This window comes from Corvus brachyrhynchos, unplaced genomic scaffold, assembly GCF_000691975.1.
Source record: "Corvus brachyrhynchos isolate BGI_N302 unplaced genomic scaffold, ASM69197v1 scaffold5, whole genome shotgun sequence".
NCBI lineage: Eukaryota > Metazoa > Chordata > Aves > Passeriformes > Corvidae > Corvus > Corvus brachyrhynchos.
Window position 1 is genome coordinate 6,964,563 of NW_008238321.1, and position 19,092 is coordinate 6,983,654.

At 39.6% G+C, this 19,092-nt stretch overlaps 1 protein-coding gene across 2 annotated transcripts in view; it reads right to left on the reverse strand.

Annotated features, from left to right (window-relative positions):
• Window positions 1-19,092, reverse strand: part of USP22 (ubiquitin specific peptidase 22) — a 63,468-nt gene that overhangs the window by 30,913 nt on the left and 13,463 nt on the right. For both annotated transcript variants that reach the window (XM_008633443.2, XM_008633442.2), the window contains one exon: window positions 15,550-15,651. In XM_008633443.2, the coding sequence (XP_008631665.1) occupies window positions 15,550-15,651 (102 nt within the window). The remainder of the gene's footprint in view (window positions 1-15,549; window positions 15,652-19,092) is intronic.

Below are 19,092 nucleotides of genomic sequence, written 5' to 3' on the forward strand. Positions count from 1 at the left end.
TATTTTTCTGACTCGACTCCTCTTCTCCAGCTATTCAGGGCTGCCAGGTCAGTCGCTGCTCAGTTTGAATCACTGTAAATCCTTTGGAAACAAACCACCTTCCCTGAGCTGTATCACCAGCACCACCCACCCATCTCCCACCCCCTGAGCTATTCCATCACCAACAAGCACAACCTGGAGAGCTTCACTCACTCTTCTGTTCTACCCAGCTTTTAAGCTAAGCCTTTAAAATCACAAGTTGGAAGGGAGTTCTAGAGCAATACATCTTAATTTATAGGAAGAGATCTGTGATAAATTTTTTCAATTTTTCTATATATATTATATTCTATACATTAATGTTTCACTATATCACTCCATTATATAAAAATACCTATTGAATATCATACATATGTGTGTGCACATCAAGATTCATAAGCCATGTTGAATCCTGGAGTTTTGTGAGGCTGAGAGAATGACAGAGGACATAGTATTTAGATAATATTGTTATACAAATTTCCTGTTTTAACTATAAGTATTTTCATTTGTCACTAAATCAAATAAAAATCAGACCCTTCATCTAAAAGCCCTGGTAATACAGAACCAGTCAGGATAAGACTATGAAGAACAATTCCTGTAGACAGAGAGAAAATAAATTATAGGACTATTTTAGACACAGTGCATTGTGCACTGCACCAAAACCTACAAGTTTAGCCACCCCTACACAGCAGAAAGGCAAATAAATCAGAAAAGGCCTTCTGGAATGAAAAAAAAAAACAAAGTCAACATAGGAAAAATAAATATTTGAATTTTAAATGAAACCCCATCTTTAACTTTTCCATTTCCAGCAAAAGGATTCTGGATCACTGCATTTTTTCCACTGCTATTGAAGCAACAGATTGCTCAATAGCAAAAAATTTGCTTATGTGTACAAAAGGAAACTGTCCATGAGTTTGTTTCCAGTTGAGAACCTGGGGGTCCAACTACAGAAGCTGCTACACTGGAGGGAAGAAGAATATGCCATGAGTGGCACATGTATTGCAAAATCATTAACTGTGGAAAGAAACAATATAGTCATTATTCCTCCTTGGATGTATCAGCAGCACCAGAAGACAAGGACTATTTATAAGGCTGAATCATCAAGCCCCAAAGTTCTCAGTTTTGGTGTGTCACTGCTGTACAGAGTTGGTAGAATTCATCCTCATTACTGACCTGTTTCACTGCTAACACAGCTCTACCCCGAGGCAAAACCGGCTTAGTCAGTGCATTTAAAGGAGTGATCCAGACACAATTCACCCTCTACCTGAGCAACTGACAACCCAAAACCAAAAGGGGAATGTATCCCATGCACTGACTGCACGCTGGCACCTCAACAAGGTGTTCTGGCGTGTCCTTACTTTTCTAAGGTGCTCTTTCCTGACCAAGGGTAGTTTCGCTTCTCTAAGAGAGAGTTAATTTCCCACCTTGTAGATTTTAAGTGGTTCAAAATAAACAAAACAACACATCAGTTCGTATTTCCCAGTTTAGCTGCCTGCAAGAAATATCTCACCTTATGTGTTTTGACTCAAATCCATCACTTAAAAGCATGTTCAAGTACTTTATTCAGGCTCACAGGGCAACTTTGAGTCTTTTTTTGGGTAATTTCTGGCATATTTGTGTGCAACTGGGCAGTTCTGGAGTGACCTCAGCATTCCTAGGAGACTTTCCAGATTTATTCTTTATGTTGTGTTACAATTGCCATTCAGAAGTCAATGTTTTTATTCTTTTTCTCCATTAAAATATCCATAAACCCAGGAAAAGTTTCCAAATGGCAACAACCCACCTACATTACATTGCCAGGACAGATGCACAGTGATATTTGCAGCAGTTCAGCAGCAGAGATTAACATATTTTCTAGCACATCTATGAAGAGGATCTAATTCATCCACACCACAACAGAAACAACAGCACTTACTGAGACACCAGTAATGTTTTTCCAGCATTTAGTTTGCCCCCACCCCTCTTAGTTAACAGGGAATTGATTGCATTCACTATTTTTATTCAATAGCTTCAGTGACATCACATAATACACACTTAGAGAAGGGACAACCCATATCAGGACAGTGCAAATGTAATTAGAAGACAAAACAATAACTCAAGAGCAACTTGTTAAAGGGGAGAAACTATCTGAAATCAATTAAATTCAATAAAAACAATTGTGAAGTAGAAAACAAGGAAAAATTAACTGGACAAACACAAAACAAGGAGCAATGTCTACAGTAACTCAGACTCAACAACTTAATCCCGAGCTGTAGTTCTACAAACAGCATTTTGAAACTTAACAGGAATATGAGAAGGCCTGGAGGTCATTCTGCTCTGGTGACAGGTAAACCTCAGCTGGATGATGTCTGGAATTGAGCACCCATTTTAAACAGAAATTATGCGAAGTCAAGAACATGAGTAAAAATTTGTATGGAATTAATATCTGAGACTGGAGAAACAACTGAAGAATCCACTGGTTGAGTTAATTAATTAAAACCAGATAGTGTTGGTGGAGGAACAGCCAGGCTGGCAGTTTTCAAGTATGTTACAGGCCACTACAATGAGGACTGTAATTAACTCTTGTGACCTACCAAAGCTATAATAAAAAAAAGACTGAGCTCACAAGAAGTAAAATTTAATTAGATATTAAAAATAATTGTCTCAGTTAGAAAACACTGCAATGAGGGAGCTTGGGACTCCGAGTTGTTGGAGTGGTTCCAAAGGCAGCTCTGTCAGCCCACTGCACCTTGACTCAGGAGAGGTGTTTGATGCCCTTTCCTATTTTTCATCCTGATACTGCTCAGCCATTCAGACTGATATTACAGCCTGGTACAAACCACACAGACCAGCTCTGGCAGGAGAGGGAAGGTGAGGGCATTTCCACATGACAGCTCAGCCCACCTGACATCAACTGCAAAAGTGGTGTCACCCTGAGGGATAAACTCACCCCCTGCAGCAGTGAGTCTCTGACCCTCTGAGCAGCTTCACCCAGCTCACAGCAGGCCAGGACACACGGACAGTGCCAGAACAACAGAGGGATATAGGAATTAGCAGTGCCTCCCTAAACCAGCCACCCCCTCTCCTGTAACAAGCTCCCAGTGCAGGCAGGTGTCTAAAAGCCACAGGCTGGGCAGTGAACAGGCACAGCCCTCATTCCTGGATCCCTGTTCAGCCTCACAGCTCTGGAAACCAAAATTACCTGCCCTGCTGCCACTCAGGGAAGGATGGAGAACAGGTAACAGCTGCTGCTGGAATGAGGGCTGCTAACTCTCCTCAGTGTTATTTTTAGACTACATAGGTATCCTGTGCATGAGCTTTTGCATTTGTGGCTCAATGCATCATTCTCTCCATTTAGTAATGCAAAAAGAGTCACAGGATAATGCAAAGAGATCGCCTGGGTCTGGTATTTCGGTTCAGTACCTTTGTGTCATACATGCTACTGTGTGTCAAGAAAAATTTATGTTTGCAGCTATCAAGAAGTTTTTACATCAATTCTGGAGGAGCTCAAAGGAGTCCCTGTATCGTGCTGCACCTTCAAATAAAATCAACTGCATAACATTGACACAACACTGGACCCGGGGTTCAGCATAGGAGATATGTGTTTGTGGCTTATTTAAACAAAGAATTTCTAGCAATGACATAGAAATAACTAGCAACAAATGGAGATGAGATTCAAGAAAGGTTGCCCTTTGCCAGATTTAGGAGGAAAATGACATCTTCAAGCAATGACTACCAAAGATGGCTTTACTACAGATCCTTCCCCAGAGCAACAGCTTGGCCTTTCCACACATCCTACTTGGACACATATTGTTGGAAGAACCTAAGGGCAAGTGACATCCTTGGAGCAAACACATCAAACAAGCTACCAAGAGTATGATCCAACACAGAAAGTGTATCATTTTATATTATCATTGCACAGATGAAACCTCCGAGCCAGAAACGACTCCTGAGTGTGCACAGCGTGCCAGACACACAAAATACTCTCTATACTCTACTTCCAACATGTACATCTTTGAGCCAATTCCCAAACTGATGATGCCAAAACAGGAGCCTTTCCACTGCCCAGAGGAGCTCCCATTCTCTGCCTTAGGGCACACTCCCTGTGATTTCATTTCCCTGTGGGTGTTGTGTGTGTTCAGCAGTGTGCAAGCACCGTGTTCCTGATTCTCTCGAGGGGGACTGCTCAGTTAGGAATATTTTTATTCCTGTTTTTCCAGGCTTAGAGCACTTCACACAAGGCAAGTGATCTCCTTGGATAGTGTGGGCTGTGAGGTTACAGCCTGTCACTACTTTGCAGTGGCTGCATGCCCAGATTAAGACCAAGCACACAGACAGAGCAGGAGCACTTGATGTCCTTTAAGTTCTCCTCCTTCTGATTTGGTGGCTATTGGCTCCTGTGTGCACACCCTCAGCCTGGTAAAATGAGTCAGCATTCCTAAAATACATGGCAATACCAACAAACAAACCCCTTAAGGTTAATTTTTCATATGGCCTGTGTAAATAGAGAAGCGGTTTCAAGCAAGACAAGGGACTGCAAATCTCTCTTCCCTCTGAATTTAAATTAAGAAACATGTTTTCAAAACAAAATAAAGTGAGGGGTTTTGACCAAGCCACTGAAAAGTGCGTTTAATCTTCCACTAAAATCACAGGAAACAGCTGTAGAAGATCTTGAGAGGTCACCTGATCTATCCCTCTACCTCAATGCAGAATTAACAGTACCTGTATTATTCCTGACAAATGTTTCTCTGAATTGTACTTCAATCTCTTCAACTATGAGATCCTGCAATATTCCCTGATGCTCTTGTATTCTGAAGTGTTCTGGTCTCATCTTTGTAAACAAAGTAAGTCAGAGTTTAAGAACTGCAACAATGTTAATATGGAAGATATAACATACAATAAAACCTACAGATAAGCCCCCCTAGTGCTAGAGCTTCTGAATTAGAATAAATACAATGCTGCAAACAGCAATAGCTTTACAAAAGCTCCTAAAATGAGGGAGGAGACAACTTGTGCAGGATACTGGGTTATCATTGGTTTTCCCAATCTATACAAATCTACTGTCTCCCACAGCAAGCTTAAGTTTAAAATAAATGTGGGGGAGAGGAAAAGGGGAGTTGAAGTAAAGGATCTCTGCACTGTGAAAGAATAGTTTGGAGCCTTTTAGTAAGTCATCTCACAAGATGAGGACCCAGGAGCACCCTGCAAATTAAGGCCTTTTTTTTCTTCCAGATAATGGAAAATGTCCGTTTTTATATCTGTAATTTTGTATTTCAGCATTTTTATTGACCATCTGCATCACAAAATTGTTCTTCTCTCTCAGGTGTCAGGAAGAAACCAATGCAGCATCTTCTCAAACCCAGAAACCTACACAGCATGTAATCATCCACAGCAACCATTTCTCTGTTTGATTCTCTCAGCTGAAATGAGGAAGGCTGAAAAAGACATTAAGTTCTGCAGCAGAACTTGAATTTTCTGAATTCCTATCCTGGCATACCAAGACCCACTGAACAAATTTTGTCAGTTGTGCTTCAACCTGATTCAATCTCCATCAGGATCTCTGAGCAGTGAATGAACATTGGGGAATGTATACACAATGTGGAGCACACAAGAGAAGAAAGCATCTTTCATGTATGTCACTGGAAGTAACCACATACTCAAATCTATTATTAAATATCAAAGCATTATCTGATCCCTGTAACAGATGAAGATCAACTGGCTGGAGGAGAAAGAATCACAGAATCCTGGAATGGTTTGGGTTCAAAGGGAGCTTAGAGATCTCTTAATTCCAACCCCCTGCCATGGGCAGGGACACCTTCCCCTAGAGATGTGGAAGCATGTCACAACAAGAGCCTCAGAAACAAAAAGGCACCTATTCCTGAAAAGCAGAAAAAACAACATGAAATGTCACATTTAAGTATATGCACTGCACAAAATGCCTTAGTTTACTAGTGAAGCCAGAGCCCTCTCAACTGTGGTGCTCCTTGTACATGCAGATATACAGAGCTGAACAAATTTAAAGAAGTTGAATAAAGCCATGGAGAAGCTCTCAAAGCAACCAGGAGCTGCCCTGTCTCACAGGCCTTATTAAGTAAAGTTCAAGACGCTGAAGTCCTAAGAACCAGATCATGAAAATAATGATTATTCTCATAATTGCTGGAAGGTCAGGGAGAATACACAGAAGACACCCAACATCAAAAAAAATAACAGTGGCAGGCAAAGAACAGGAATTATGTTTGTGAGAACGCCTGAATGATCGATCCAGAGCTTTATGACGCCACCCTTTAACAGCCAGTTAAGCTGTATACCCTTCAAGGTGTTTTCCTCTGGCAAAAGAAAGCCTTTACACAAAATAAAACACTTCAAAAGGTGGCACAGAATAAAATATTCTCTTTGCCCTCCCCCAAAGCAGCCAAAGTTAAAAGCTCAGCGAGCTCTTGCGTGCTCTGCACAGAGCACAAGCCTTGCAGCAAGAGCCCTGTGCAGATGGCACCCGTAAAGAACAAGAGGTACTCCCACCAAACTGACAAAATAAAATTCACACCCGCAGCCGTCCTTTCCCCCCAATATCACACCATATGCTGCCTACAAGTTTTTACCCTTCCTCCAAACAGATTTCACAAATTATTAACTTAAGGAGCAGGCTAAGTGCCAATGAAATTAAATGCATCCAAATATATTAATATGCACAAATTATTGTTGATGAACTGGCACAGAGCTCGTCCAACAATCCACAACACACAAACCATGCCACATGCTGTTTATGCATATTCCTGCTTTCAGTATATACTGTATCTACCTTCTGGCCACATGAAGCCAACTCTGGAAGCAGACACGAAAGAGCAGAATGGAAGGTCAGAGTAAATATAATCCAAAAGCAATCCACAAAAGAACAAAACTGAGATGGGGATGATTTGGCCTTGTTGAAAACTCCACGCTTGCTGTGGTGACACTAAGTTAATCAGGTGAAAATACAGTGGTAAATCAAGGTTTCTTTCAGATGGCTGGCCAGAGAAATTTGTGGATGTCCCATCTCTGGAAGTGTCCAAGGCCAGACTGGACGAGGCTTGGAGGAACCTGGGATAGTGGAAGGTGTCCCTGCCCATGGCAGGGGGTGGAACTGGATGAGCTTTAAGGTCCCTTCCAACCCAAACCATTCTGTGATTCATTAAAGATAAGAAAATGAACCTTCTCATGCTAAGGACACATCTCTGCCCATGACAAGGCAACAGGCACCTGTCTATAACCACTGCAGCTACATGGGCTAATTCTCAACTTCCTTATCTGGCTCTTGATTTAGAGCTTATGAAAGGAACTGTGCATTGGCTGCACCACTGTACAATGAAAATACACTCTCAGTTCAAGAAGGGCTTTGGGTTCTGGAGGATCACTGACAAAAAGAGTGTGGTCAGGAAAGCAGGTGACAGACCTGTCAGCCTCAGGGTTTGCTGCTAAAGGAGGGCAAGGGCTGCAGTTTGTTGTGACAGATGCAGGAACAGAGCATTTTTAGCACATCTGCTTTCCTGGAAGTACCCACTGCTGTGATTATTTTTTACAAGTCAGTTAAACGCCATTTAAACACAACTTTAAAGAACTGCCCTGATACATTTTATTTAGTTTGAAACAACCAAACAAAAACCACCTTATCTAAATAAGGTATCTTGCTTAGAGAGCCAGAATCAGATTTTGGCTAAGTATTGCTGTCAGTTTTTCCTTGGTAAGAAAATCCAGATTCCCATAATAACCCGTTCAAACAGGTGACAAAGTCACTGACACTGACTGTATTTTTCATTGAAAGGCTGCTGTTCTGACTGCATACTGAAGTTATTATATAACTTAGTGAAGAAAACACAGCACAGGAAAAAAATTACCATTAGAGAGAGAGGTAAGACAAATAATTGAGTCAGCAAACATTTTACACTTGAGATCAGCATCTATGAAGGGGAAAAAAGGCTTTTTTTGGTGCTTTTATCCAACTGGATTTAAGTGGTAAAGTTTCACCTGAAGAAGTGCAGAACACAGTTTAGGAAAATCAAATTGAAACACTGTCTGTAAACTAAAAATAATGTGTCTGGATCAGTAACAACCACTTCTAAAAAGCCCAGAGCAGGAGAATCAGGTTTGAGTTAGAAGTTTGGAACATGATCCAAGCCCTGGATCAAGAACCTTGTCTTCTAAGGAATTTCCCACTGTGCAAGCACACACAGGTTATCTTCCTTTGCTTCCAATCCCCAAGAGCCACCTTGAGTTACAAAACTGAAGTATTTTCTATGTGAGTAATAGGAATGGCAATTTTCCAAGACAGGGTAACAGAAAAATTCAACCCCAGCTGCAATCTGCTGATTTCACATACAAGTAGTTCTAACTGTGTATAGTCTGCAGGAGCTTTAGCTGAGGTAAAGTTCCCTGGAGATCAGAATTCCGGCTTCACAAGCTTTGATGCTTGTGTCAACATTTCTTCACCTGCAGTATTTTAAACTATTGCAGCTACACACACGTGATACATTGGTGTCTCTCTTTGCTCTTATTTCCCCACTAACAAAACATGCAAAACAAACTTTACAGGGAAGTGAAAAAAGCCAAACCAGTCAAAACCGTTTATATATCTTTTTTTAAAGAATCCTAAAATTGTATGAAAATCCAGTACTCCTCAATACCAAAAGGTTCTACTCAGCTTGCATTGTTTAAAACTGAACTTCTTCCACATAAAGCCATGCAAATTAAACCTTCAGCAGACCCTGAACCCAAGAATCTCCTCCAGAACACATTTAATGTATCACTGCAAAAGCAGTTTCTCAATGCCAACCTACCCTCAAGTTTCAAGGGAACTTCTCAAAAATTGTTTTGGCATTTTTTTTTTTACAGAAATCAAAGCAAAGGATTTATTCTGTACACAGATATTGAAAAAGAACAACCCCACCACCTCCAAGTATCATATTTGTAAGAGCTGCTAAGAATACTCCTGATCTACAGAAGTTAGTCTGGTGGTTTCTTCAACAACCCATATGGTACTGCAAGATCAACCCAAAAATACCACAAGGCCTAACCAGGGCCAGAAGTAGCCATGATTTCCTTGAATACATTATTTTCCAAGCTATCCCACTACTATTTCCTGATACTCCCTGCAGAAAAGCTGTTAACTGGTTTATACTTCAACTTGTTTGGGCATTTGACTTGACAGCAGGACTAAACCCTTGGGGGAGAAAGTTCTTTGTCAAAGAAGTCAGAATCCTTCTTTCACTAATCTTTACAAGCTGCAATACATGCCCTGCAAGTTTCAACTATTCTTCAATAATCAAGCAAAAGACACGCAAACATTTCATATTAGTTACTTCCAAAGAGTTTTTTCTCCTCTTGGGAAGGGGGACTGTGTATAAAGGCTGTTAAAGGAAGAGCCATAAACTTTGAAGTTATCCATAAATACTTCAGCAGAAACAGTAAATGGCATAAGCCAAAAAGGTCATCTAGATTTCAGCCTTAGTGATTTTTAAAATGTAGCACGTTGATAAATACAAAATAACTGATTTTAGATTCTTAGAAGAAGGGATTGACATAATTACGTAGTATTTGTTTTAAAAACATTGAGCTAAATATGCAACAATACAGGCCATATTATCAATGACGCCAGCTTCTAAAAGAATTTGTCACCTTGATCCTAAAAGCCTGAAAAGTTTAAAACTGACATCCTGGTTTACTCTGATTTCAAGCCTTACTGAGGTGACAATCCAAAAGTAGGAAATTTTTGCTGGCTTTGCTGGAGACAAACGCAGTTCCAGCTCGGATGCAGCGAGGCTGGCTGTGAGGGGAAGGATGCTCCTCTTTACTTCCAGCCCCACAACCCATTCTTGTGCCATCCCCTCCTCTCACCAGCTTTGTTCACGTGTCAGAACCTTTGTGTGTGCAGTAACACAGAAGAATGTTGCCTTTGCAAAACAAACACCACCAACAAAAAGCAACTGTTTCCTGCCAAGTTAATGAACTGACCAGAAATGCATTTTAGAGTTTGATTCTTGGTGATCATTAAAGAACATGCCCCTGCAAAACCATGACGTGAAATGAAAACATGAACTCATACACTGAGTAATATCAGCTCCAGTTCTTCCTAAAAGAGGGTCTAAAATTCAAACAAATATTGAGGTAACAAGATCAGAACCCCCCTCATTCTTCATTGGAGCTGGCCTGGTGTCAAACAGGCATTCTGAGGAAGTGCTGTTCATCAGTCAACTCTTCACACGCTGGCTGATTTTTGTCTAACAAAAGTTTCTACAACAAAAGTTTGCTCACTCCAAGCAGGAAAATACTGCATGGACTTCACTGATAACTCTGATGTTCCTAATCTTACCCAGGAACAATTAAATCACAGATAACTCAATCAACTGCTGGGCAGATAAACCACACACAGTGACATTACTGCAGTGATGCAAATTGCTTTCTGGCACCAGCTTTGGAAAACCAGGTGACAAATTCCCAGACAGTCAATACACAAAAAGGCAACTGAAGCATCCAATGTGGAATTTCTCCTCTAAAAACCTTTTGCAGAGGAAAGCTTTTATTTTATATTGAAGAAGAGCTACGTTTAGGAAGTCTAACAAGACTTTCTGAAAGTACAGCTCTAGAAACCTCAGAGAGTAAATCACTGCTTATGTTTAAAATTCTTAAAATATTCACGTCCCTCTAATTTTTCTTAGAATTCCCGGGGAGCTTTGTGAGGAAAGGGCTTTTAAAATTTATTTTTAGGATCAGCTTTATCAATTTTAGACCTAAGAAATGTATTACACAACTGGGTCCAATGGTCAGACATGCTAAGCTTATGACAAAGTAAAACAGGAACAGAAGGCTCTCCCTATTGACATGAAGGTGTAATTTTTTGATTTTACCAATCCAACCTTTTAAGAAACAATTTTCCATCCAGATAACCATTTAAAAAATGAAGTTAGATAAAAAAATAGTCACAGAGGAAACATTCACCTACATAGTGTTAAAGGTGGTTTTCCTTTCCTTCATCACACAGCAATCTACAAGAATTTAAGAATCAGAGATTTCTATTCAGGGTGCACTTTGTGCAGTCATGATTTCAAATACCGAAGTATTACTGCTTACAAATCAGTAATTTAAATTTAAAGCCACAGCTAAAGATGTGGTGCTGCACCAAACCATATTTTTCATCCCACTTTTCCACTCGAGCTACCTTAAGTACCATCCAATGAGAAAAAGTGCACCTGAATGCTGGTACATTCACAGAAAACATCCAAGTTTTAATGTAGCCTTCAACACTTCCAAGTTAGAGAGGCAAAAATGCTCCTGGTAGCTTATCTAGAGAACAAGAAATATTTTCCAGGTCACTGTTCCTCTTCCCCTGCCACCTTCACAGAGGAGTTCTGCTGCAATATTTATTCCTCTCATGCTGCTCTTTGGCCCATCAGGTTGCTCAGCACTGCAGCTGCAAAACCCACCTGCTCCCAAGGCAGTTTTGGTTTTCCCACCTCTCCATCCCATCAGAGGGAAGAGGTGAAGAGGATTTGCTCAGTCTCCTGGAAAAGTTTGTCTCCCCTCTGCCTTTTTGCAACACTGGAAATGGGAATCCCGGGTGGCTCCTGCTAATTACCCATGTGCATTGGGAGTCTAATTCTTCCTATTGTTAATACACCCATCTTTAGCCACAAAGTCACTTCATATGCTAATCAGAGAGCAGCTGATCCCAAGCTAATATTTCATATACTCAGGAGAACAGATCTGCTGGGGGTATTAATGACAGCAGAGCAAGATGAGCTCGGAAAACAGTTCCCAAAAGATCACTTGTATCACTTCTAGCTCAACCCCCTAACAAATAATTTGCTTCTGAGCATGGAGCTTTGTCCCTTCCCTCCCTTGCAGAGGGAGGCCACTTTACAGACAGGAGGAGACTGAAAACTTTAGATCTTTTTCTTTTACAATTTTAGAATCTAATTAATAGCTGTTAAGTATTATCTAATTTTTCCATGTAAAAATTTTTGTGTTTATGGGATGCTTGAAACATCAGTTGCAACCCAAAATCAAGACGAGCAGTTCTATGAATAGAAATACTCTACAAATTGAATAGTCCAGGACAATACTCAGTCCTGCTGCTGAGAGAAACATAAAAAAACCTGGGATATTTCTACATTCCCCACAATACACCATCCCTTCAGAATGATCTGGTTCACCTGCATAAAGCTGTGGCAACACAATGAAAAAAATCAGCATGCAAGTGTCTGAGGTGGAACAAGGTCTGAGAATGTCTTGAGCTGACACTGCTTCCACAGAGCACGTTTATGGTCTGAGTGGATGTGACATTCCTCCTGAATCTCCTGAAATACAGAAGCTCCATCAAAATGTCAAGTTAGGCCACCAGAACATGCAATGTCCCACATAAAATCCACACTACAAGGATTTCTCATCATGGCTTTTTGCCTGTAAGACAACTCAACATTTCCACTTGGTTAACAGTGTGTTCCAACTCACTCTGAAGGTGCTTATGTGCAACATTGGGAACAACCCTGTACATCCCAAAAGGCAGGAATCAGCACAGTTTCCACAGCCTGCAGCAGCGCCCAGTGTGAGTTCTCATTTCAAGCGCAATTTGCTCAATGGCAAAATAGAGATTCAAGTCAAGTTACCTGCACTATCTTCTTACTAGCTGGAAAAAGTATCTATGAGATGGAAACACACAGCATTTTAAAGAGAACCAAGCAAAATTTATGGATTTCTGTTAAGTTTTTTTCCTCATTTTTTGAGGATGCGAACAAGAAGTTCTTTCTTCAATGGGTTTCAAATTGTCACTCAAGTAGAAAGACCAAAAGCTGAGTTTTTCACATTATTTCCTCTAGTGAACTACCAGTTCAAGTCTCCATTATATGATATTCATCTCATGTCTGAGTATTCTTCAGTTTTAATTCATGGTGCTGATCAAAGACAAAGGATCCTGCAGCTGTACGAAAGTTCAAACAGCTCAAAAAGCAGCAGACACATCCAGCTGTTTTGAGAAGCACCATGAGATTGCAACAAATCTGGGATAAAAAAATTCCCTTCATGTACCCAGAATGTTCAGCCATAGAGTAAACATTCACCTAAATGAGCGTCATGCAAGCAATACAGATGTGACAGGCAACTGCAACAAACATACTGAACCACCTAAGTGTGCTTTAGATATGAAGAACATCAAGTTTAATGTATTTTATTGTTAGGGCTCAAAATCCTTCATATACAAGTTACATACATCCTTTCAAGGCCACACCTGCCCAGGTTTCAGAGTGTTGTCCCACAGATTTTAGTTGTAACACTGACACATTTATCTTACACAAATGCTGAAACAGGTGTAGGCACAACAATCACTCCAGGTCATGGCAGAGCAGCAAAACACTTCACTCCCAAGTGACATCCATTGATCTCGGGGGGTAGGATAGAAAGCCACAAACATGCCCCTGGCCTTCCTCTTAAAACAGCTTTGAAAAGAGCATTTTATACACAAAAGGCAGCTGGTTATGTTTTAACAGACTCTTGTGTAAACAGAAGTGCTCAACAGATGTGCAGTGCCTATCAGAGATGGTTATCAGCATCATTTTCATTCCCAGAACCAATAAAACTGGACATCATGCCTATTCTCTGAGCCATTTACCTACCTCAGAAGACAAACTGGATTCTCTAATATCTGCTGTGGGATTGATAAAAACCTGATCTCAAAAGAATTGAGTATTAGAAAAAGAGAGAAACCAAAATGTCCAGCTACTGCAGCATTTCAGTCTGCAAACAGGCTCTTCACTGATCTGAAACTGCAAACAGACATGTCAAAGTGAGGGAAGGGAAGGCAAAAAGACTCTGAAGCAGATTTATATTTAGCAGCAGGTTAGGTGGAGAGAAAAGGCTCAAGGACAATGGCAGGTCTTTTCTTCCTTGAGCTAAACCCCCAATGCATTTTTGTGAAAGAAAGCAAGTCTTCTGCTTTTAACTGCAGCCCAAAACTGCATTATGTCTCCTGGGTGCTTTGACTTTTTTTCTTTCCTTTCTAAATCTCAGCACATAGGCAGCTCCAGGGCTCAGTAGGAGAAACTCTTAAAAGCAGGCCTGCAGAAGTGAAGAGATCAGTTATTCCCTTGTCCCCATGTTGCCGGAGCTCCCCCGCCCAGGCAGCCGCGGATGAGATTTCACGCAACCAGACACGGCCTTTTTAAACAGCCTGAAAGATTTAAAATCCTCCAAGAGCAAGCAGAGCATTCGTTCTGATTGAAAAGAGAAACACAGAAATGTGCTTCAATTCTTCACAAAGGTCACGGTAACCTTCAAAATTCTATCAAACATCTTCCTCCCATTTCTATTATCTTTAGTAATTTGTAACATTCTTTACAAAATATACTGGAGTTTCTCAGAACACAAATCCCAATGTGAACATGATGCAAGCAATCTTTGCTTAGCTAATTTTTCCTAGGCTGCTTGAAGTTTCCAAAGTCCAGATGTTTTTCCAACTGTCTTCCCTGTCCCACTACTGCAAATACATTGGTCCTTTCTTTAGAATTACCATTTTATATACATTTTCAACTTACTCAGTGCTTCTCAGTCCATTTTTTCCAAATAAATATACACATACTTTGGATTAAATTACTTACTGTATTAGAAACATTACATTAGAAAGCTTTAGAAAGTATGTTCACAAATGCAAGCGTGCTGAAAGCATGATATGTTTCATGAAACATTACATAGCTTTAAAACTGTGGAAAAAAATTCAAACAGTTTCCTACTTGCAACCTCTATGGCTACACCTCCAACCCTGTACCATTAACAACCTTGTACCATTTACCATTATTTCCAACCTTCACCATTAAAATGTTACTGTGCATTTAACAGCATAGGAAAATGCCTGATAATCTTAATTAGAGCTTGTCAGGGAGCTAATTTTAACCCCCTACTACCCCAACCTAAAAACAGCAGGAAAAAAATTGGAAGAACTGTTGATTTTTATCACCTTTACCCAAATACTGGCCAGCCAGAAGCAGTTACGCACATTTCAGAGAACTCTTTGCTCCAGACCACTGAACTCTTAAGCATTAAACCTTTGAGATGCATTTCAAACCTGCTATTTGACACCACTGGAGAAAGAAAATCGCTTTTCAGAGCTCATATGAAATTGAAGAGGTCCCATTTAGAGTGTAAAACATGAAGCAGGAAGACATCACTGTGCTGCTTCTGCTAAACCAGATTTACCAATAGACTGCTTTGGTTAAGGATGCACCAACTACAGGATTTCCCTTCATGGGATCTCTGATGAAGGCTGAGTTGAGACAGTATCAGTGATTTCTCACTACAAACATATTGTCAAAAAAAGGATGGTGTTTTGTAGCAGTTACACAGCTGAATCATCACCAGTACCTGAAGCGACAGAGCAGATATCCTTCCACAGTGAGAAAAAGGTAGTGTAAAATAAACTGATTTTGTTATCCCAAAGCTTACAGAAATCTACTACAATTACCAGTGGAAAAACAACACAGAATTTTGAATATACAAGGCAGCGACAATTTGGCTCCAGAAAGGATTTCTGGAACTCACCTATGGTGCAGTTTGTGGTTATTTTTCTCCGCTTGGGGTTGTGTCGTAGCAATTCTAACTCTCTCTTGGTCGGCTCCCATGTTGAATACTTCTCTCCAATGCCTAAGCAGATGAAAAGAAAGTTTCAGGAAGTTCTTTAGTAAAAGGATTTAAAATTCTGCTCAAGTCAAAACTTTCAATGTGCTGTCCATTAGGTTAGATTCAACTTATGCACAACTACAAGACACCAATTGCTTTTTACCCCTCCTCAAAAAATATGGTTCAAAAAGGTATCAACAAATTTTCCAACAAAGAACAACTAACATAAGAAAAGAAAGGTACTTCTTTACTTATAAAGAACAGCTAGGCCAATAAACTTTCCATTATTGGCTTATAATCCTCCTTTCAACTAAAAAAGAAAATCCAGCACAAGAATAAACTTGCTTTTACTCAAAAGTACATTTCTTTGTGCTCAGAGGAGGTTAAATGACAGAACCAGCACTGATGAACTTTGACAAGTTATTAAATAAATTTAAATGGACCCAACTTAATGGACAGATAATCTTTAGAGAACAGCAGAATTTAGTAATTCAATACACTAAACAGTTACTACATGTCTTAGGATATGCCATTACATAGAATGGCCCCTCCTTACACCATTAATACAGGATTAGACAAGTTTTAATTTTTGAGATTCACTTTGCTGACATATTTAAAGTCATCTAAAAATGAAATTAGTAGTAGGTTTAAACACCACCCTCCCTCCACCAACCAGACAAAACTCTCCAAATATTGAACTACCCTTTCTCATGAGCTAAAATCTGTCATTATTCTCTTTGAACACCAACATTGCATTTCCAGTAGATTTCTTTTGCTCAAAGGAAAGTGCAGTAGAAATGAGTCAGGTCAGTAATATGGAGACTAGATTTGAAATCAGCACAGACCTGTGTTCAGTGTAAACCTGACACCAGAAAAACACAACAGTGAAGACTCACGTGCTGACCAGCTCAGTACTGCTGCAGCTTCCTATGTAGCACAGAAATTGCTGTGCAAGGTCAATTACTGTGAGTCACAAAGGCATCTCGGTATTAAAAATAAAGAATTATACGATGGCAAGCAATCTATTCTAAAACTGAGGATTAAAGTCAATTAAGAGTTATTTTTCATAGAATGCATGGAGCAGAAGCAGCGCTGTGCTACAGAAAATAAATTATAAATCATACATATGAAAAGGATAGTAAAAAAATATAGCTGGAGGCTTACACATTCTGCATAATATACATTAAATTTTAATAGCTCTTTGATCTTCATTTTCAGAAATAGCTATGCTTGTCAGAAGCTACCCTCCCAAAAATGTTCAATTCATAGTTACTACTGACCCTCCAGGTTCTAGTAACAGAAGGTCTCATTTCTGGATTCTCAAGGACTAGAGAATTCTTATTTACACAAATACACCCATCTCTCACTTTATTTGATTCAACAACAGATTACGCAAGGAGCTTAAGGAACAATAACAGAATCCCTTTCCTTTATCCAAGGTTCAACATCAAGCTACACACCAGGGAAAACAGAAAAGGCAGGGAATGACTGAGACTGATGAGATAACACAGCTGCAATGCTTTGGACACACTGTACGTCCGCACAGACCCTTTGGAGACGCACATACGGACACCTCACAGAGGATGGAACACTGGCTTCCAACAGGTTTGGATTGGATGTCTCCAGCAACCCTGGTGATATTTGTAATGCTCCCTTAGGAATTTATATAAATTCATTGGTAACACCGTGTTAGTACCAGCAGTGGCTTTGTGCAGCTGTCAATTCCTGTGTTTGGGTTCACTGCAGTTAAAACATGGCCAAACACAGTCAGTCAGTGAACCCTGATAATAATCAAAAAATACTCCCTTGGATATGTTTAAATCCTCGTTTAAGTCAAATACAACAAAATTCATACCTGGAAACACATGTGCACTTAACTTTAGGCATGCAATAGTTCCACGTTTATCAGCAGGACTATTCATATATATTTTTATATATATATATCTATATATAATTATATAGTTTAAATGCTGTAGAAGATGGGGACCAAAACATGTCACAAGAGCAACTCTAAGTTAAACATGACAGACTGGATTATTTTTAAGGATTCTGGGTGAATCAAATATTGTTCAATAAAAAAATGAATGAAAGGAAACAAAAAATCATGTGCAATTAATGCCACAAACAGAGCAAACCAGACAGAAAATGTTCTTGCAGAAGCCTTTCATTAGAAGGAGCACAAGTTAAGTCAGACACAGAAATTAAAACATGTTCTGTTCCAGCTATATAACTTAACAGGAATGCTGGGGTTTTATTACTCTTGAAAATTTGGAAAAGGCAGAGCCATTTATTAGGAATGGTTTGATGTTTAAAAACTGAAAACAACAACAAAAAACAACCAAAACACAAAGAAGGAAAGAGGTTTAATAAAAGGTTTAATAACACTCACAAGCATGCCAAAAACTCCAATATAAACTACCTTAAACAAAGATTTGCAAACCATGCACAGGTCACCATTTACAATTACAGGGAAGTAGTGTTAGAGAAGTGAAAATTAGTCTTTTTTAAAATGCTGCTGTAAAATAGCCAGAGACTCAAGTCAGCATGTGAAATCTCCATCTAAGAAATTATTTTATTGGGTGAAATACTCAAATTGGCACTTCTCAGAGACTTCATCAGGACATAGGGATGACTGAAGGAAAAGGCAATGAAGGCTCTAGTTTATAAAAGTCACCATTTTTCAGTCATTGTTTACTTTGCTAAACTTCAGCAAATTCCAATTTTTCCCCTCCCAAAAATTCAAACATTAAATAGAACGAAGGGCTCTGTGTATTCGCACCTCCCTTGTTATTACTATTCAATACCTAAGGAAAAAAAACTGGCCAGGTTGCAGCTTGTTCAGAGTTACATCAGACAACCCTGAACTAGAGCTGGACTGGGGAACTCAGCACACTGGAGGTTAATACTGCAAGAGTACGAAATGAATCTCATGATATTTGGGGGTTTTCTTAAAGTTTTTTTTCTCCAGGCATCATGTTGTTATGTGAGCATCTATTAAAGTAACACCCTTCAAGCACTGTGGAGAGAAACTTGAAAATATACTGCATTTACTCTTCAGTTTATAAGCCAATTACAGTTTCTGCAGACTGGATTCACTTCTGAAGTTCTTCAAGTGGGCAACAAGATCTGAGGTAAATTAACTCTGTGATAACAATATAAACCCAAGACACTGAGTTTGGGGTTTGTGCTCATCTTGATGTTCAGTTTGGGAAGGGATCTCTCAGATAACAAGAGGGAGGGAGCACATGGATTGGAACAATAGAGAAAGAAGGAAAAAAACGGACATAGTTCTCCATTATTTCTCCCATGTACCTCCCTTTCTCATTCCTTAGATAAATTTGTGAGGAAACACATGGTTTCATAATAAAAAAACATAAAAAAGAACCTATGCCATTACTTCAAACAAAAAAAATGTCTACATTGCAGACTCTAGTAATTTAAAGTGTTGTTGTCTGTTCCTCCATT